Below are 20,992 nucleotides of genomic sequence, written 5' to 3' on the forward strand. Positions count from 1 at the left end.
GTGATAATAATAATAATAATAACAATATTTATAAAGCGCAACATATCCATCTCTAGAGATGCTCAAGGCGCATACAAATAATTTAAATTAATATTCAACATATTCAACATCAATTTAACAATATGCATTAAGCATCAGGTGAGTTTTAAGCCCAGTTTTGAAAGAAGAGAGAGTGTTGGCCGTCTGAATAGAGAGAGGTAACTTATTCCACAAAGAAGGAGCTGCTGATGCAAATGCTCTATCCCCCCAATTTCTTTTGGTACGCATTTCTTTAAGTCTAATATTATGTGATGAACGCAAACCAGAACGACCTGCAGAGTGGGGTGATAGAAGGGATGAAATATATTCTGGAGCTAGATCATTTAGTGCACGTTAGGTTAGGAGTAGAATTTATAGATCACACGATGCGGCAAATGACATGATGAACAACAATAAAATACATGTGTACAGAAACTTTCATAGTATAAAGATACAGATTAAAGAGATAAAACTGCAAGACCTGAAGTGATAACATAGCATTTTGAAGCAAGCCTGAAATCCTAAGACATTTTCAACATCTTTTCCAGGACATGTGGGTATCAATTTGACCAACCAAACACAAATATAATCCCAGTGTAAACCCTTCACAGCCTGTGTAATATTATTGATTTATGAATTATGACTGTTGAAAGTTTGTTGCTATTGAAACATGGATGAATGAAAGCTAATTGTAAATAAGGTAATTATTTAAGCTCACAAGAGCCACTATAATCTACATTCCCCAATCATATTTATCTTCATACTTTCTTCAGATATTGAGTGTGCAAGACTACCCTACCTCTATTCATGATATCCATATGAAATACATTATCAATTTTATGTACATTTAGTGCATTTCCATTAAAATTCTCTGATATAACAGCTACATACAGACCCGATGGGGAAAGCCCCGTGACACATTGAATGATGGGGAAGTATAAGCCTAAGAAAGGCTGAATAATTCATTATTACATGATAGTACCGGTATATGCACATCAAAAAGAGTTTATAACACCAGATTATTTGTGTGTCCAAATCATACAATTGTGAAGAGTCCAATGACCTTTCCTACCAATCAATTTGATTGACATATCATCCACTAAGGACGTAAGATCATTAACTCTAAGTAAATTTCTACTAGATAATGTCGATCTCGCTCTACATGTATGCAGACCTTGCAAGCCTTCTTTAGATGATGTTATGTAAAATAGCACATTCATCAATAAAATCTACCTGATTAGTTATTACCATGTCAGGCAAGCCCACTGCAAGCCTTTTCATCAACAGCAATTTTAATTCGGAAGTAGGAATAATTTGCATATATTTGAACTCATTAGTAACCTGGATTATGAGAGCACATATGAGAATGATATATATGTAAATTGGGGCGGGGTCATTGAGCTCCAGCATGAGACTGAACAGATTTCTTTGTCCGTTGGTACCATGGGCCAATCTTGGTCATTCGACACATGTCATGGAAAGCATCTAGTCCCTCAATGGAACTCAGCACACCATACACTGACTGAAATCAAAACACAAACACATATAAATAAAGTGACATATATATATGAGGTGAATATACCTGAACTGTGAATTAAATTCAAGTTGATATGAACATGTACACAAATACACCGCCCTCTAAAGGTTTGGGTACAACTGTAATCAGAACTGACTTTTTACAACCATCCACATTTTATTTCTCATCAGATTTGATGTTCCCCAAGTGTTAATATTTTCTTAGTTGAAAATAATAGTTTTCTCCATCAGTAAACAAATGCTAATTGGCCGATAGTCAAAACTATTTTTTAATATTTATTAGTAATAATCAGATTTTGTAGAATGCTAAAAGGACAGAAATGTTGGCACAACTGATCAAATCAGTGGTGCCAACTTGAATGCTGATGACTACTGTTCAGTTTGATACCAAATTGTTACAGTGCCACAAATCTGATGACAAATAAAGCTGACTGTAAAAAGTCGGTTTATCCAAACTTTTAGAGGACAGGACAGAATATTTTCAGATGTGAACTTTTTTAATATGTCACATTCTCAAGAAACAAAGATTTGGACAAATCATGTTTTCACATACTGAAACAAATTACTAAAACTTAATAATTTAATTTAAATTTAACTGTATCTACCCGGAAAATGCAAGATTTTCTCTTTTTGCAAGAAAGGGAAAATCTGAAGACTATTATCTATCAATTTTTTAGCAAACCATGGAAGTCATGTACTGCTTGAAAAATAAATAACAAGAAGAATGTCCTTACACTTTATCCACATTATATTAAAATACTTGTTTCTGGGTGCATTTGGGGTATGATTTGATGGAATATCCAAAATGTATTTTTATACAGAAATATTGCCCTCCAGTTATCAATGATATCTGAAATTATAGCTTCACTCTTGTTAATCCTATTCTTATAGCTATCAACTAAAATGCTCAAAAAATGGTAGAGAAAACTTTTTATTTGACATTGTCTTACCAAGTCAGCAAGGTTGGGTTTTTCCCCTCCCAGGAAAGCCTTCTTGCCGACCACGTCCATCCATTCATTGGCTGCGTCGTAGAGAGACTCACGAGCATCAGGCTTGATGTTATACCTGAATACAGAGAAAATGATGAAGACCATCAAGCAAGTGAGAATGGATAATTTCACAGTAAAACTTACAGAATAACAGAGATTGTCTACAGTATATATTAAATGGTGGAACTTTGTTGTATCCTTCAAAAGACGCCCGTTTAAAGTGGAGGGGTATGATGAGTGGCCACTAATTTTGGATGCTTGTTTTAGGATTCTTCGAGATTTACATAGAGAGCTGATTAACCACCAGAATTTTTATATCAAACATCACTTTTGAAATCAGAAAAATTTATATAAAAAACAAATATTTGGGGATGAAAATATCACCAAAGGAGTGGAGGTCTTAATCGTAATATAACATCAGAAAATGGAATCATTTGGGGCTTAAAATTTACAAGATATTTTTTTTCTGGATCTTATATACCTGGTACTTGAAAACAGTAGTGAATAAAATATTGAACAAATGCTATTTCTTTTAATGTTGACAAACTTGACATTTTGACAACTAGTATCCAACAATAAGAGCTGGGTGTATCCAAACAGGACTGCGTAATTTAACAAAATTACATTGGCAAGTCTAACTAAACTCTAACTAAACTCCACTCAACTTACTTTCTCTTGAGTTTCATTGCAATAAAGTACATGCCAGCAGCACCAACATACTTCATGATGACCTTCTCCACCGAATTAAAGTTCCCAAGGCTGGAGATGTAGGAGAAAGCTTGGAGAGCTTCTGAGGGAGACCGGTAGATATTTGGTGGAAGGTTATGCACCAGAACATTATCCACCCACTTTCTCCACTTCATCTCAACCCTTAAAAAAAGATAATATGAGATAATGATGCTTTGAAAAACAATTCTTGACTGTTGACTTCGACAATCCAATATATCTCATTTAACTAATCCATAGACTATCATTTAAACATGATGACCTGAGCTCTTGTTTTCAGGTATCTCAACGAAAAGTTGAAAACAGAATAAAATACAACCTTTAGCATTATATTTGACTAATAACATTTGAACTTTACTGTAAAGTCTTGTGACAGCCAGTCTATGTCAAAAGACTGAAAGTAAAATGATGATTTTCCATTACTAGACAAAGTTTGTAATAACTCTCAGTCTCTCGAATTTATGGCCACCAGAGATCACACATTTTATTTTCCATTTGTTTTTTAACCATAACACTTTCTTTGTTACTAAATTGAATCATAACCTACTTGCTATTTGATTTACTTTTCATGAAACCTATCTACATAACTTGTTAACATGACCTAATTGATTTACTTCTCTGCTTTTGAGAGTCCTGGTGTTTCAAGCAGCATAATGTTGAATCTGTTGGTGAATTCTGACACCTCTTTGCCCTTCTCATTGGTGTAGGTCATCTTAGGATAATAAGACATCAGTCGGCCCAGATCCTTCTCATTGGTCACCATGAATGATGTTAGAATGCTAATGATAACAGACGAGTCATTCAGTTGCTGCAAAAAGAGAGATATAATTTTTTTTTTTACAAACAGTACCACTGCCGACAATGTAAGAAGAATAACATAAAGAGTATATTGCGTGTTTACAAAACAATTTTAAAAAAAGGTAATTTAGACTACTCTGATAAATCAGGGTGCACTTGACATAAATTTTCATTCAATGAAGAATTTCCTTTTACTCTTAAATTATAGAAATACTTTTTGACATGATTTTAATAAGTCAAACTCAAATTTAAAAAAGTAATAATCTAGAGATAAAGATGATTTTTCAGATAAACATGTAAACTAAGTTTGGCCTATGAATAATAATTAAATCTTTCTGGTATTTAAACTTCAATCTTGATGCATTTATCAACATTTTCACAGAATTTCTGGCGCTAATTCAGTAAGGTATCCAAAATATAGCCTACTAAAACAGACCAAATTTTGGTAAATAAATAATCAAATGTCCAAATAAAGATAATGATTTAAAAGGCGTTATGTTTTTTACTTGTTTCGTGTCAATTTTGTTGTATTTGGGGGAGTATTTTTTTGAAAAACATTGATTTTAGTATGCACTTTTTCAGGCTTTTTCACAGGTTTCACGCCAAACCGCAGCACAATACAAATGCATACTGTATTGATTGTGGATTGCGTGCGGGCGCACGCGCCTGTGTGAAGTTATCTTACGTAATGAGGATCTAGGACAGAAGATAATAGTTGCCAATTTAAGTATATCGAAAATGTATTAAATAAAATGGAATAGTTTTTATTACAGAGTGGTCTTATTCGTTATTACTAGGTCTATGTTGATAGGGGAGACGGAGAGAAGGAAAAAAGGAAAAGGGGGAAGAGAATATAAAAGGAAAGAACGAAGAGGAAGAAGAAGAAAAGAGGGAAACAGGTGGGGGCGAAGGGCTTTTGCTTCCTCCCCCCCCCCCCCCGCCAAAAAATAAATAAGAGAGAGAGACAAAGAGAGAGAGAGAGAAGGGAAAGGGAAAGAGAGAGAAGTGAAAGGGAAAGAGAAGATAGAGGAAAGAAAGAATAGGAAGAAGAGGAAGAAGAATAAGAAGAAAAAAGGGAAACGGGGGCGAAGGGCTCTTGCCTCCCCCCCCCCCTGCCCAAAAATACATAAGAGAGAGAGAGAGAGAGAGAGAAGGGAAAGGGAAAGAGAATATAAAAGGAAAGAAAGAAGAGGAAGAAGAAAAAAAAGGGAAACGGGGGCGAAGAGCTCTTGCCTCCTCCCCCCCGCCAAAAAATGAATGAGAGAGAGAGAGAAGGGAAAGGGAAAGGGAAAGAAAATATAAAAGGAAAGAAAGAAGAGGAAGAAGAAGAAAAGAGGGAAATGGGGGCGAAGGGCTCTTGCCTCCCCCCTCCCCCCCCCCCCCCCCCCGCCAAAAAATAAATAAGAGAGAGAGAGAGAAGGGAAAGGGAAAGGGAAAGAGAAGATAAAAGGAAAGAAAGAAGAGGAAGATGAAGAAAAGAGGGAAACGGGTGCGAAGGGCTCTTGCCTCCTCCCCCCGCCAAAAAATAAATAAGAGAGAGAGAAGGGAAAGGGAAAGGGAAAGAGAAGATAAAATGAAAGAAAGAAGAGGAAGAATAAGAAAAGAGGGAACCCCCAGCCAAAAAAATGAATAAGAGAGAAGGGAGTGATACTGTTATCCACATTATATATTAAAACAACAGAATAAAACAGAGAATGAAAGAATTAGTTCTCGACTGATTGCCATTACAATAAAACAAAATAAAGCATGGAGGTGGGAAAGTATTAAATAAAACGGACTGCTTTTGACTACAGAGAGTGGTTTCATTCGTTATCAGAATGTTGGTCGGGGGGGGGGGGGGGGGGGGTCTGCTCGCTATTCACAAGGACCGCTATTTAGTATAGGAGAAGAGGGTCACTATAAGGACCTTTATTCAGAATACCAATGAGGGTCTCTGTTCATTATAGGAGCAGAGGGTCGCTATTCATAATATGGAATAAGGGTCGCTCTATTCATAAAACATTAGCTTAAGCAATGGAAAAAATGTTGATTGCAAAGGGAAATGTTGGATTGAAAACACCCCCACGGCTATGGCGTAGCTGAGGGGAGGGGCGACACAAGACCCTGAATAATTGTCTTTGTATATTTTACCTTCTAGCTTTGATAATTTTATAGAGACATCCCCCGCTTGACTTGGAGATGCGAAGGCCGAGGTTTCGAATCGCGACATGGCACTAATATCCTTTGGCAAGATGTTAACCTGCACTTGCTACTCTCCACCCAGGTGTTAAATAGGTACCAGGTGAGATGCGACCGTCATTGTTGGTCAAACAGTTTTTGAGCGTCATGTACATGTAACGCCTGGCTGAAATGCTCCCCAGGGAGCGGAGATTGTGCACACATTGTGTGCAGGCAAGCACTGAATCCAATGACCGGGGTAATAGTATATTTGTAAAGCGCTTAGCGACATTTGTATTAAGCGCTATATAAAAATTGAATATTATTATTATTATCTTAATTTGTCATCCTTGTGCCCACACCCTGCCCCCGATTGATTTTCTGATGTTGGGGGGGGGGAGCCCTTCGCCCCCGTTTCCCTCTTTTCTTCTTCTTTCTCTTCTTTCTTTCCTTTTATCTTCTCTTTTCCTTTTATCTTCTCTTTCCCTTTCCCTTCTCTCTCTCTCTCTCTTATTTATTTTTTGGCGGGGGGGGGGGGGGGAGGAGGCAAAAGCCCTTTTCGCCCCCGTTTCCCTCTTTTCTTCTTCTTCCTCTTCTCTCTTTCCTTTTAAATGCTCTTTCCCGTTCACTTCTCTCTCTCTCTCTCTCTCTTATTTATTTTTTTGCGGGGGGGAGGGGGGAGGCAAGAGCCCTTCGCACCGTTTTCCTCTTTTCTTCTTCTTCCTCTTCTCTCTTTCCTTTTATCTTCTCTTTCCCTTTCCCTTTCTCTTCTCTTTCCCTTTCCCTTCTCTCTCTCTCTCTTATTTATTTTTTTGGCGGGGGGGGGGGGAGGCAAGAGCCATTCGCACCCGTCTTCCTCTTTTATTGCAATGACGACCTTCGTCATTTGCCTTGTTTTCGTTCACATTATTAATATTCTTAGTTCTTCTTATCGTCCAAAAATCCCATTCGTTTTGCACGTAGTGATTGTTATTCCTAGTTAGGTACTTTCCTCAAGTCCTTTTCCTTTCAAATTTCATAGGCATAATCTCTAACATCTCATCAAGGTCACTACATTCTTCGATTTTCGGAATCACTCATGCATAACCGTCCAGGCGCCATTTTGTCCGTTTCTGGTCCATTTTAAGGCCTTTCTTTCTTCCTTCCTAGCTCCACTATCCTAGATCCTACAAATTTCTAACAAATTCCTCTAGATAGTCTGAGAGATGTTCTTTCATCTGCCACGTATGACTTGACCTTCAAAATGCCATCTTCGTACTCAAAATTCAAATCTGAAACCGATTCCGTCAAAAATCTCTCAAATTCTTGAAAAATTGACCCCTAAATAATCTAAAACTGCCAAAACTTTCTCATATAAATTCCGTTTTGTATTTAAATCTCACACTATTTTTATCTCATAATTGCACATAGCCATGGCAAATTTCAAGCTCCAATGGCTTTGCAAAACATAAATAGCGCCCTCTAAAGTTCTGGGAATTGGCTGTGGCCGTATCTCCATTATGGCTTGGCAAACCCATACCCTTTTTTGGATTTAGATACTTGAAGATATGCCCTTTCCAGCCATATACAAAATTATATACCCTAACACTGACCGTCTTTCAGAAAAATGCCCTCCAAATTCGCCATTTTCAAGAAAATTCCAAAATAACTGCAACTTGCTCTAAAACGGCGATCTTTATACCTACATCAATGAAACTTGGCAGACATATGTATCCATATACGTGAAAACTGTTTGCCAAGTTTGGTAAAATTCAAATATGACAGCGCAAAGTTATCGCCGAAAATGATGAATTTACTATGCATTACGTAATAGCGCTTTCAATGCGTGCAATACATTGCGCGAAGATAACAATGGTGTCAAACTGACCGCAATGAAGTGCCCTTTCTAATGATACCAAATAGAGTATATGTTCACACAGAAAATTGTGAATAAATCGCATTTGAACAAAGGTCACTACACAAATTCCGCCGAGTTTCCGCCCGAATCTAACACGTATCGGCTATGACGTCATTTTTTCAGACTGCTTTTCGCCCCCTAAACGTCCTTCTTTTTCCTTGAAAATTTGCAGTGACATGCCCAGTTCCAATACGCAGGGCACCTCATGGCCGGATTTTTGAAATTGGTCAATGGGGCCATTTAAGACGCCATTTTGTCCTATAAATCTATTTTACATCACGTCTTTCGATAGGATTATCATAGAAAAAAAGAGGGTGGTTAACAAAAACAATCATAAAACTCTCTTTCTAATGATACCAAATACGGCCCATAAAGAGACATAAAGAGAGAGAGAAAAAGCAATTTAACTCCGGTCATAATACAGATCCTGTACGTTTTCCGCTCATGCATTACACGCATTGTCTATGGGGGCATATCGGGTCCACGCTTTTGACCCCCAGAACGATCTTGATTGCAATGACGAACATGCACCAAATCCCCTTGGTTTTTGCACGCAGTGCTTGCGAGCCCTTTCTACGTCCTTTCCCATATCCCATATCCCTTCGCCCCCGTTTCCCCTTTTTTTTCTTCTTCCTCTTCTTTCTTTCCTTTTATATTTTCTTTCCCTTTCCCTTCTCTCTCTCTCTCTCTTATGTATTTTGGGGCGGGGGGAGGGGGGGAGGGGGGGAGGAGGTAAGAGCCCTTCGCCCCCATCCGTTTCCCTCTTTTCTTCTTCTTCCTCTTCTTTCTTTCCTTTTATATTCTCTTTCCCTTTCCCTTCTCTCTCTCTCTCTCTTATTTATTTTTTTGGCGGGGGGGGAGGCAAGAGCCATTTGCCCCCATTTCCCTCTTTTATTCTTATTCTTCTTCCTCTTCTTTCTTCTCTCTTATATTCTCTTTCTTTTCCCTTCTCTCTCTCTCTCTCTCTCTCTTATGTATTTTTGGGTGGGGGGAGGAGGCAAGAGCCCTTCGCCCCCACCCGTTTCCCTCTTTTCTTCTTCTTCCTCTTCTTTCTTCCTTTTATATTTTCTTTCCCTTTCCCTTTCCCTTCTCTCTCTCTCTTATTTATTTTTTGGCGGGGGGGGGAGGCAAGAGCCTCCTTCGCACCCGTTTTTTTCTTCTTACTCTTCCTCTTTCTTTCCTTTTAAATTCTCTTTCCCGTTCCCTTCTCTCTCTCTCTTATTTATTTTTTTGCGGGGGGTGGGGGGGGGGAGAGGGCTGAAGGCAAGAGCCTTTCGCCCCCACCCGTTTCCCTCTTTTCTTCTTCTTCCTCTTCCTCTTCTTTCTTTCCTCTTATATTCTCTTTCCCTTTTCCTTCTCTCTCTCTCTCTCTCTCTCTCTCTTATTTAATTTTTGGCGGGGGGGGGGAGGAGGCAAGAGCCCTTCGCCCCCGTTTCCCCTTTTTTTCTTCTTCCTCTTCTTTCTCTCCTTTTATATTTTCTTTCCCTTTCCCTTCTCTCTCTCTCTCTCTCTCTCTTATGTATTTTTGGGCGGGGGGAGGGGGGAGGAGGTAAGAGCCCTTCGCCCCCACCCGTTTCCCTCTTTTCTTCTTCTTCCTCTTCTCTCTTTCCTTTTAAATGCTCTTTCCCTTTCCCTTCTCTCTCTCTCACTCTCTCACATTTATTTTTTGGCGGGGGGGGGAGCCAAGAGCCCTTTGCCCCCGTTTCCCTCTTTTCTTCTTCTTCCTCTTTGGTCTTTCCTTTTATATTCTCTTCCGCCTTTTCCTTTTTTCCTTTTCTCTGTCTCCCCGATCAACATAGTAATGACGAATAAGACCACTCTGTAATAAAAACTATTCCATTATATTTAATACATTTTCGATATACTTAAATTGGCACGATTATCTTCTGTCCCAGATCCTCATTACGGTAGATAACTTCACACAGGCGCGCGCCCGCACGCAATCCACCATCAATACAGTATGCATTTGTATTGTGCTGCGGTTTGGCGTGAAACCTGTGAAAAAGCCTGAAAAAGTGCATACTAAAATCAATGTTTTTCCGAAAAATACTCCCCCAAATACAACAAAATTGACACGAAACAGGTAAAAAACATAACGCCTTTTAAATCATTATCTTTATTTGGACATTTGATTATTTATTTACCGAAATTTGGTCTGTTGTAGTAGGCTATATTTTGGATACCTTACTGAATTCATCATGAATTGATAAATTAACAAATAAATTAATTAATAATAAGAGCTTCAACACTCACACTGGTCTACATTAAATTTACAAACAAATATTAAAGTTTCTAACTAAATAGTAAATGAATGAATTAATTCATAAATAAATAAATGAAAGAATAAATAAAAAGATGAATAGATCAGGGCCTAGAATCTAGATGAAAAGGTAGACTAAATAAATAAAACACAATTAGGCTATACTAAATTAAAATATTAAATACATACCATGTCTTCTTTTCCCGGAGAGCGCTGTACCAAGATAGGAACTTTTCTATATTCCGAAAATTTGATCTCTTTCCTGGACACAGGATTGACCTCCACAATCGTGTAAGGCACACCAAAATAATCCAGATATGCTCGCACTTTACAGCAAAATGGACAAACTTGATATTGGTAGAGAGTTAAGTTAAGTTTTGCGGCATCTTCAGCGGACAAAGCACGGGGTACGCGATTTAATAGTTGAGGTTCATCGGTGCATTTCTCTCCATCCCACACCTGCCCCCGCTGCTTGGCGATGGGCGATAGCAGTCCCCAAGTCTGCCCAGACTCTGGCGTGCTCATCCAGCGCTGGCCGATGTAAGCCCCACATATCAGTCCCGAAACTGCACTCAGAGATTTCACAATATTGCGTCTATTATTTGCATTAAAAGTAAAAAATTTCTGTTGTGAAAAGTATCTGGCATTGTTGAAGCCATTTTCAGTCAATTTGATGGCATTCTGAGGGAAAGATCGCCCTAAAACATGAGCGTATCGAGCAGTTGCATAACGCATGGGGGCTGCCATATTGAATAATATCAAATGCCGAGTTGAAGATACAGAGATAAAAGCTTATATTATAGGATTTGCTTTCAAGTTAAGGTTTTTCATCCCGCTCAAAATTCTCTGTCATTCTTTAAAATATTTATTTAAGATTTATATTTAAAAACATCATTATTACTTCATGGACAAAGCAAAATATTGTTATCCAATGGCGAAAGAGTTTCACTGTAGACTACGGGTACCCCAACGAACTCGATAGGGTACCCGTACCACTGAGCCAACTTTGGCTATCATTTCAGGAAATGGGTAGCGTCTTGGTGGTAAGCGGTCGCGGGGTAGGGGGAACTTTCACCCCCTCCCTACCTTACGCCGACATTTCTGTTTCTTAGTTATTAACACCAGAAGATAGGGGAGATGGTGCACAAGAACCCCATATATGTCCAGCTCTGGAATACTATACTCAAAATCTTTCAGATTGGTTTCAAGTTCGGGATAATTTCAGATATTTCAGGAAATGGGTAGCGTCTTGGTGGTTAGCGGTCGCGGGGTAGGGGGAACTTTCACCCCCTCCCTATACCTTTCGCCGACATTTCTGTTTCTTAGTTATTAACACCAGGCGATAGGGAAGATGGTGCAAAAGAACCCCATATATATTCGATTCCCAGCTACGCCTTTCTACCTCGCGTTTTTTTTTCATCTCTTTTTTTGTTTAGGGGACATCCCCTCCTCCTCAACAAAGGAATACAAGTAGTTTATCAGCATATTTTTGAAAGTCATTAACATCAGAAAGTGTTAACATCTTGAACCGAACAAGTTAATATCAGTGAAACACAGTGGTCATGTGGATAAGACATTGCTTCACAATGCAGATGTTCTCGGTTCGATTCCCGGCTATACCTTTCTACCTCGTTTTTTTCAATCATTTTTTTCTTCATATTGATTTGTCCTTTTCTTTTTTGTTTGTTTAGGGGACACCCCCTCTTCCTCAACAAAGGAGTACAAGTAGTTTATCAGCATATTTTTTAAAGTCTTTAACATCAGAAAGTGTGAACATCTTGAACCGAACAAGTTAATATCAGTGAAGCACAGTGGTCATGTGGATAAGACATCGCTTCACAACGCAGATGTACTCGGTTCGATTCCCAGCTACGCCTTTCTACCTCGCGTTTTTATTTTTCATCTCTTTTTTTTTGTTTAGGGGACACCCCCTCCTCCTCAACAAAGGAGTACAAGTAATTTATCACCATATGTTTTAAAGTCATTAACATCAGAAAGTGTTTACGTCTTGAACCGAACAAGTTAATATCAGTGAAGCAGAGTGGTCATGTGGATAAGACATTGCTTCACAATGAAGATGTTCTCGGTTCGATTCCCAGCTACGCCTTTCTACCTCGCGTTTTTTTTTTCATCTCTCTTTTTTGTTTAGGGGACACCCCATCCTCCTCAATTTAAAAAAAAAATAATGATTGAAACAATTTAACATTATTTATTTGACCAATCGAAAAACATATCTTAATACATACACACAACTTTAGGGAAGTGGAGAGGAGAGAGAGAGAGAAGGATACATGAAATCTGCTGGGGAAAAAAAAAAAGCAATTAAAACTTGCTATATCATTACTCGAAAGCATGTCACCCCCCAATGATTATAGTAGTTAAAAGTCATGCGCTATATAAATAATCTCATGAACTAACTCATATAAACTAATAAAGCCCACAAGTGTTTTGCTTATGCAGTTGTCTTTCTCCTAATAAATAAATAAACCCTCTAAACATACAGGTACACGACGCCCCCTTGTCTATGCCAGAGTGACCTAGGTTGAGTTTATCAACCGAGAAGCGTACGGCGTAACATAACTCGCTGGGCTGGTAAGAAGGCATCATAGAAAGGACAGGGCCAGCGTGAGTTGGAACTGTGTGCGGATCGTGGTTTAATTTGAAATAATTTTTTTTTTGTTTTGTTTTTTTGTAGACTATGACTAATATTATATTAAAATGAGATTGGAAAAAGAAAGAAAGAAATAATAATTTTACCAAGACATTAAAAGAAAGAGATGCGATGAAATTGGCAACAATAGTCAAATTTGACTAATAGCCATTATAATACCAAACGAACAACAACAACAACAACAACAACAACAACAAAGGAGTACAAGTAGTTTATCAGCATATTTTTTAAAGTCATTAACATCAGAAAGTGTTAACATCTTAAACCGAACAAGTTAATATCAGTGAAGCACAGTGGTCATGTGGATAAGACATTGCTTCACAATGCAGATGTTCTCGGTTCGATTCCCAGCTACGCCTTTCTACCTCGCGTTTTTTTTTTCATCTCTCTTTTTTGTTTAGGGGACACCCCATCCTCCTCAACAAAGGAGTACAAGTAGTTTATCAGCATATTTTTTAAAGTCATTAACATCAGAAAGTGTTAACATCTTGAACCGAACAAGTTAATATCAGTGAAGCACAGTGGTCATGTGGATAAGACATTGCTTCACAATGCAGATGTTCTCGGTTCGATTCCCAGCTACGCCTTTCTACCTCGCGTTTTTTTTTTCTTTTTCATCTCTCTTTTTTGTTTAGGGGACACCCCCTCCTCCTAAACAAAGGAGTACAAGTAGTTTATCAGCATATTTTTTAAAGTCATTAACATCAGAAAGTGTTAACATTTTGAACCGAACAAGTTAATATCAGTGAAGCACAGTGGTCATGTGGATAAGACATTGCTTCACAATGCAGATGTTCTCGGTTCGATTCCCGGCTATACCTTTCTACCTTGTTTTTTCAATCATTTTTTTCTTCATATTGATTTGTCGTTTTCTTTTTTGTTTGTTTACGGGACACCCCCTCTTCCTCAACAAAGGAGTACAAGAAGTTTATCAGCACATTTTTTTAGAGTCATTAACAAAAGAAAGTGTTAACATCTTGGACCGAATAAGATAATATCAGTGAAGCACAGTGGTCATTTGGATAAGACATCGCTTCACAATGCAAATGTACTCGGTTCGATTCCCAGCTATGCCTTCCTACCTCGTTTTTTCAATCATTTTTTTCTTCATATTGATTTGTCCTTTTCTTTTTTTGTTTAGGGGACACCCCCTCTTCCTCAACAAAGGAGTACAAGTAGTTTATCAGCACATTTTTTTAAAGTCATTAACATCAGAAAGTGTTAACATCTTGAAGCTGAAAAGCAGCAAACCGGTTGCCAGGAAACGGCGTGTGTGGAGCTCCGAAGCCATAGAGGAACTGCGTGCTAGCTTCGATTGCACAGATTGGGACACCTTCGTAGATTCAGCTGAGTCGATAGACGAAGCAGCTACAGTTATATCCGAGTACGTCAACTTCTGCGTTGAATCTTCGATTCCTCTTAAAGATGTAAAGTCATATCCAAACAACAAGCCATGGATTACTCAGGAACTGAAGGTGTTATTGAAACGGAAACGCGAAGCTTTTCTTTCAGGAGAGAAGTCATGTGTTAAGGAGATACAGAAAGAAATCAACCGGCAAGTCGCGAAAGCTAAAGTGCTGTATAAAAGAAAACTGGAAAGGAACTTTAATGAAAACAACCCACGAGCTGCATGGTAGCAAATGCAAACAATGACCGGTTATATTAGGACTCTAATAGGAGAGTAATGGATTGTAAACAGGATTTTGTTGATAGTCTTAGTGAATTCTATGCCCGATTCGATGTTCATGACTTTTCTACAGAGAATGATGTAATAATAGATAGGCTGTCAAATATTGTAATTGATTCAAATGAGGTAATTGTCTTTAGTGAACATGAAGTTCGAAATGTATTTGCGAAGACAAATGTAAACAAAGCATCTGGTCCAGACCACATTTCTAATAAGGTTTTGAACATGTGTAGTCAACAACTTGCCTATGTTTTTACACGTATTTTCCAATTGATCATGAATGCTGGTAGGATCCCTCGTCTTTGGAAATCCTCGATTATTATTCCAGTTCCTAAGATGAAAAACCCTAGTGAACTGAATCAGTATAGACCAGTAGCCCTTACATGCAATCCTATGAAATGTTTTGAACGGTTATTGTTAAAACACCTTAGAAACCATCAGGTTAATATTTTCGACAAGACTCAATTTGCATATCAGAACAATAGAGGTGTAGAAGACGCAGTACTTGTTTTTTTACAGGGTCTGTATCAACATTTGGATACTCCTAGGTCTTACGTTAGGTCTGTGTTCATAGATTTCTCAAGTGCCTTTAATACGATTGTTCCTTACATACTGATAGATAAGCTACTTAATATGAATGTCAAACCATGTCTAGTTAGGATTATCCATAATTTCCTTGTAGACAGACCACAATGGGTTAAGTGTAATAATCTGAACTCTATCATCAAATGTCTGAATCTAGGTGCTCCTCAAGGCTGTGTAATTCCACCAATTCTCTTCTCGCTCTATATTAGTGACTATACCATCACCAATAATAATTGTTCAATAATTAAGTACGCAGACGACACTGTGATAACTGGTTTCCTTCAAGGAGATTCCAGCCCATATGTTAGAGAAGTTGATCAATTTGTAAACTGGTGCGATCGGCACCATCTAGTTCTTAACGTAAAAAAGACCAAGGAAATGGTATTTGACTTTCGTCGTTCCTCTCAGCCTCTTGACTCGTTGGTTATCCATGATCAAAGCATTGAGCGAGTTTCTGAATATAAGTACTTGGGAACAACTGTTGATAATAAACTTAACTGGAATAGGAACACCCAAATCGTAGCAGGCAAGGCGAGTCAAAGGTTATACTTTCTAAGGAAACTAAAGGAATTTCATGTGGATAATAGGATTCTAGTTCTCTTCTACCAATCTCTTATACAGAGTATCCTGACATTCAATTTTTTGTGCACTTTTGGTAATCTTTCAAAACAAAATCGGAGAAAGTTAGATAGACCCAGGAAAATTGCCCAGCGGTTAATTTATTCAGATCTTCCCCCTATCAGTACTGTGTATGAAAAACGTATGTTACTTAAAGTTCACACAATAATGAATGACCCATCACATCCATTACATCATTTCTTTGGATTCAATCGCTCAGGTATTCGCCTACGCGTACCGAGGAGCAACCGCTGTCGTTACAGACAATCCTTTGTACCGAATGTCATTCATATGTTCAATGCTAATGTCAAGCGATGACCCTTTTGAAAGTCTCTTGCCAGCCAGTTAGCCAGTTATATATTTATATTTTCCTTGTAACTCTAACACCTGCCAATTGACCAACCGTTCAATCTTGCCTCTGCTCTGTTTTTACGCATAATTAGTACCATAAAGCCGGTTTTTTAAAATGTGCAACATAATGGACCAGTTTCGCAGTGGGTTCGGGTTGGGTGCGTGGGTCTTTGTCGGGGTGCCTGGATGCGGGTGGCTCCATTCACCGTTGGGAGTGGTTGTGTTTTGGTGGGCGGGGTGTGAGTTGCGTACGTTGGTTGTTGCTAGGTTGGGCGAGCTCTAATGTATTGCCAGCCTGGTAGCGTCTTTCGTGTGCGGCTCGCATTCTGCCTGTTGGAATACGATTGTTCCTGGCGGGTGGGAGGAGTCATTCGTGTCCGCGCACTTCGCGGGGACCTGCGCATTCAACGTGGATACACTGCGAAACTGGTCTATTACCTCTCAGATAGACAGTTACATGTGTCGTGTATAACTCGTCCCCCTTCCTTTCCTTTTCTTTCCCCTCTATTTATACCCTCTTCTCTCCTTACGTCCACCTTTCGTTCCTATCTTTCTCTCCCTCTCTCCCTCTATCTCTCTATCTCTCTATCTCTCCCCTCCCTCTCTGTCTCTTTCCCCCTCTCCCCTCTCTCTCTTATTACTATTTTTGCTTCTCAGTCTCCTTACGACTTTTTTTTCTCACTTCTCAATCTTTGAATGTCGAATTCTTTCTTAAGTTTTCCCTATTACTATGTAATTTATACTTATGCTTTTTGTTAATGTCATGATCTCGTGTGAATTTATGTACATTATGTGACATATCAATTATTTTGTAACTACTTTGTATTATGTATATGTGCTGCCAGTGGAGGCCAATTTTCTATGTTTTTGAATATGGACCAATAAATTATCTATCTATCTATCTATCTATCTGAACCGAAAGAGTTAATATCAGTGAAGCACAGTGGTCATGTGGATAAGACATCGCTTTACAACGCAGATGTACTCGGTTCGATTCCCAGCTATCCCTTTCTACCTCGTTTTTTCAATCATGTTTTTCTTCATATTGATTTGTCCTTTTCTTTTTTTGTTCAAGGGACACCCCCTCTTCCTCAACAAAGGAGTACAAGTAGTTTATCAGCATAATTTTTAAAGTCTTTAACATCAGAAAGTGTTAACATCTTGAACCAAACAAGTTATTATCAGTGAAGCACAGTGGTCATGTGGATAAGACATCGCTTCACAACGCAGATGTACTCGGTTCGATTCCCAGTTACGCCTTTCTACCTTGCATTTTTTTTTCATCTCTTTTTTTGTTTAGGGGACACCCCATCCTCCTCAACAAAGGAGTACAAGTAGTTTATCAGCATATTTTTTAAAGTCATTAACATCAGAAAGTGTCAACATTTTGAACCGAACAAGTTAATATCAGTGAAGCACAGTGGTCATGTGGATAAGACATCGCTTCACAATGCAGATGTACTCGGTTCGATTCCCAGCTACGCCTTTCTACCTCTCGTTTTTATTTTTTTATATCTTTTTTGTTTGTTTAGGGGACACCCCCTCCTCCTCAACAAAGGAGTACAAGTAGTTTTTCAACATATTTTTTAAAGTCATTAACATCAGAAAGTGTTAACATCTTGAACCGAACAAGTTATTATCAGTGAAGCACAGTGGTCATGTGGATAAGACATCGCTTCACAACGCAGATGTACTCGGTTCGATTCCCAGTTACGCCTTTCTACCTTGCATTTTTTTTCATCTCTTTTTTTGTTTAGGGGACACCCCATCCTCCTCAACAAAGGAGTACAAGTAGTTTATCAGCATATTTTTTAAAGTCATTAACATCAGAAAGTGTCAACATTTTGAACCGAACAAGTTAATATCAGTGAAGCACAGTGGTCATGTGGATAAGACTTCGCTTCACAATGCAGATGTACTCGGTTCGATTCACGGCTATGCCTTTCTACCTTGTTTTTTCAATCATTTTTTTCTTCATATTGAATTGTCGTTTTCTTTTTTGTTTGTTTACGGGACACCCCCTCTTCCTCAACAAAGGAGTACAAGAAGTTTATCAGCACATTTTTTTAGAGTCATTAACAAAAGAAAGTGTTAACATCTTGGACCGAATAAGATAATATCAGTGAAGCACAGTGGTCATTTGGATAAGACATCGCTTCACAATGCAAATGTACTCGGTTCGATTCCCAGCTACGCCTTTCTACCTCGTTTTTTCAATCATTTTTTTCTTCATATTGATTTGTCCTTTTCTTTTTTTGTTTAGGGGACACCCCTCTTCCTCAACAAAGGAGTACAAGTAGTTTATCAGCACATTTTTTTAAAGTCATTAACATCAGAAAATGTTAACATCTTGAACCGAAAGAGTTAATATCAGTGAAGCACAGTGGTCATGTGGATAAGACATCGCTTTACAACGCAGATGTACTCGGTTCGATTCCCAGCTATCCCTTTCTACCTCGTTTTTTCAATCATTTTTTTCTTCATATTGATTTGTCCTTTTCTTTTTTTGTTCAAGGGACACCCCCTCTTCCTCAACAAAGGAGTACAAGTAGTTTATCAGCACATTTTTTTAAAGTCATTAACATCAGAAAGTGTTAACATCTTGAACCGAAGAAGTTAATATCAGTGAAGCACAGTGGTCATGTGAATAAGACATCGCTTCACAATGCAGATGTACTCGGTTCGATTCCCAGCTACGCCTTTCTACCTCACGTTTTTATTTTTTTATATCTTTTTTTTTGTTTAGGGGACACCCCCTCCTCCTACACAAAGGAGTACAAGTAGTTTATCAACATATTTTTTAAAGTCATTAACATCAGAAAGTGTTAACATCTTGAACCGAACAAGTTATTATCAGTGAAGCACAGTGGTCATGTGGATAAGACATCGCTTCACAACGCAGATGTACTCGGTTCGATTCCCAGTAACGCCTTTCTACCTTGCATTTTTTTCATCTCTATTTTTGTTTAGGGGACACCCCATCCTCCTCAACAAAGGAGTACAAGTAGTTTATCAGCATATTTTTTAAAGTCATTAACATCAGAAAGTGTTAACATCTTGAACCGAACAAGTTAATATCAGTGAAGCACAGTGGTCATGTGGATAAGACATTGCTTCACAATGCAGATGTTCTCGGTTCGATTCCCGGCTATACCTTTCTACCTCGTTTTTTTCAATCATTTTTTTCTTCATAATGATTTGTCCTTCTATTTTTTTTTTTTTAGGGGACACCCCCTCTTCCTCAACAAAGGAGTACAAGTAGTTTATCAGCATATTTTTTAAAGTCATTAACATCAGAAAGTGTGAACATCTTGAACCGAAGAAGTTAATATCAGTGAAGCACAGTGGTCATGTGGATAAGAAATCGCTTCACAACGCAGATGTACTCCGTTCGATTCCTAGCTACGCCTTTCTACCTCGCGTTTTTATTTTTCATCTCTTTTTTTTTTGTTTAGGGGACACCCCCTCCTCCTCAACAAAGGAGTACAAGTAGTTTATCAGCATATTTTTTAAAGTCATTAACATCAGAAAGTGTTAACATCTTGAACCGAACAAGTTAATATCAGTGAAGCACAGTGGTCATGTGGATAAGACATCGCTTCACAATGCAGATGTTCTCGGTTCGATTCCCGGCTATACCTTTCTACCTCGTTTTTTCAATCATTTTTTTCTTCATATTGATTTGTCGTTTTGTTTCTTTTTTTGTTTAGGGATCACCCCCTCTTCCTCAACAAAGGAGTACAAGTAGTTTATCAGCACATTTTTTTAAAGTCATTAACATCAGAAAGTGTTAACATCTTGAACCGAAGAAGTTAATATCAGTGAAGCACAGTGGTCATGTGGATAAGACATCGCTTCACAACGGAGATGTACTCGGTTTGATTCCCAGCTACGCCTTTCTACCTCGCGTTTTTATTTTTCATCTCTTTTTTTGTTTGTTTAGGGGACACCCCCTCCTCCTCAACAAAGGAGTACAAGTAGTTTATCAGCATATTTTTTAAAGTCATTAACATCAGAAAGTGTTAACATCTTAAACCGAACAAGTTAATATCAGTGAAACACAGTGGTCATGTGGATAAGACATTGCTTCACAATGCAGATGTTCTCGGTTCGATTCCCGGCTATACCTTTCTACCTCGTTTTTTTCAATCATTTTTTTCTTCATATTGATTTGTCCTTTTCTTTTTGTTTGTTTAGGGGACACCCCCTCTTCCTCAACAAAGGAGTACAAGTAGTTTATCAGCATATTTTTTAAAGTCATTAACATCAGAAAGTGTGAACATCTTGAACCGAAGAAGTTAATATCAGTGAAGCACAGTGGTCATGTGGATAAGAAATCGCTTCACAACGCAGATGTACTCCGTTCGATTCCTAGCTACGCCTTTCTACCTCGCGTTTTTATTTTTCATCTCTTTTTTTTTGTTTAGGGGACACCCCCTCCTCCTCAACAAAGGAGTACAAGTAGTTTATCAGCATATTTTTTAAAGTCATTAACATCAGAAAGTGTTAACATCTTGAACCGAACAAGTTAATATCAGTGAAGCACAGTGGTCATGTGGATAAGACATCGCTTCACAATGCAGATGTTCTCGGTTCGATTCCCGGCTATACCTTTCTACCTCGTTTTTTCAATCATTTTTTTCTTCATATTGATTTGTCGTTTTGTTTCTTTTTTTGTTTAGGGATCACCCCCTCTTCC

General features: G+C 38.3%; 1 protein-coding gene across 1 annotated transcript; it reads right to left on the reverse strand.

Moving 5' to 3' along the window:
• Positions 1 to 1,317: 1,317 nt before the first annotated feature.
• On the reverse strand, positions 1,318 to 11,148 carry LOC584887 (prostaglandin E synthase 2). Its single transcript, XM_784732.5, has 5 exons — positions 10,571 to 11,148; positions 3,884 to 4,077; positions 3,213 to 3,413; positions 2,505 to 2,619; positions 1,318 to 1,540 (listed from the first exon to the last, which is right to left on the reverse strand). Exons 1-5 carry the CDS (start codon positions 11,126 to 11,128, stop codon positions 1,412 to 1,414), a joined length of 1,197 nt encoding a protein of 398 aa, XP_789825.2. The 5' UTR covers positions 11,129 to 11,148; the 3' UTR covers positions 1,318 to 1,411.
• Between the last annotated feature and the right edge of the window lie 9,844 nt (positions 11,149 to 20,992).

The sequence above is a fragment of the Strongylocentrotus purpuratus genome, unplaced genomic scaffold (genome assembly GCF_000002235.5).
Source record: "Strongylocentrotus purpuratus isolate Spur 01 unplaced genomic scaffold, Spur_5.0 spur5_scaffold_4, whole genome shotgun sequence".
NCBI classification, from domain to species: domain Eukaryota; kingdom Metazoa; phylum Echinodermata; class Echinoidea; order Camarodonta; family Strongylocentrotidae; genus Strongylocentrotus; species Strongylocentrotus purpuratus.

Bases quoted from the DNA above. Each gene is read 5' to 3' on its own strand.
- LOC584887 (XM_784732.5), bottom strand. From the start codon at position 11,128: ATGGCAGCCCCCATGCGTTATGCAACTGCTCGATACGCTCATGTTTTA. The intron at 4,078-10,570 runs GTATGTATTTAA...CTCTTTTTGCAG, and splicing joins CTCCGGGAAAAGAAGACATG to CAACTGAATGACTCGTCTGT. The intron at 3,414-3,883 runs GTAAATCAATTA...TCTTTTTTTAAG, and splicing joins GGACTCTCAAAAGCAGAGAA to GGTTGAGATGAAGTGGAGAA.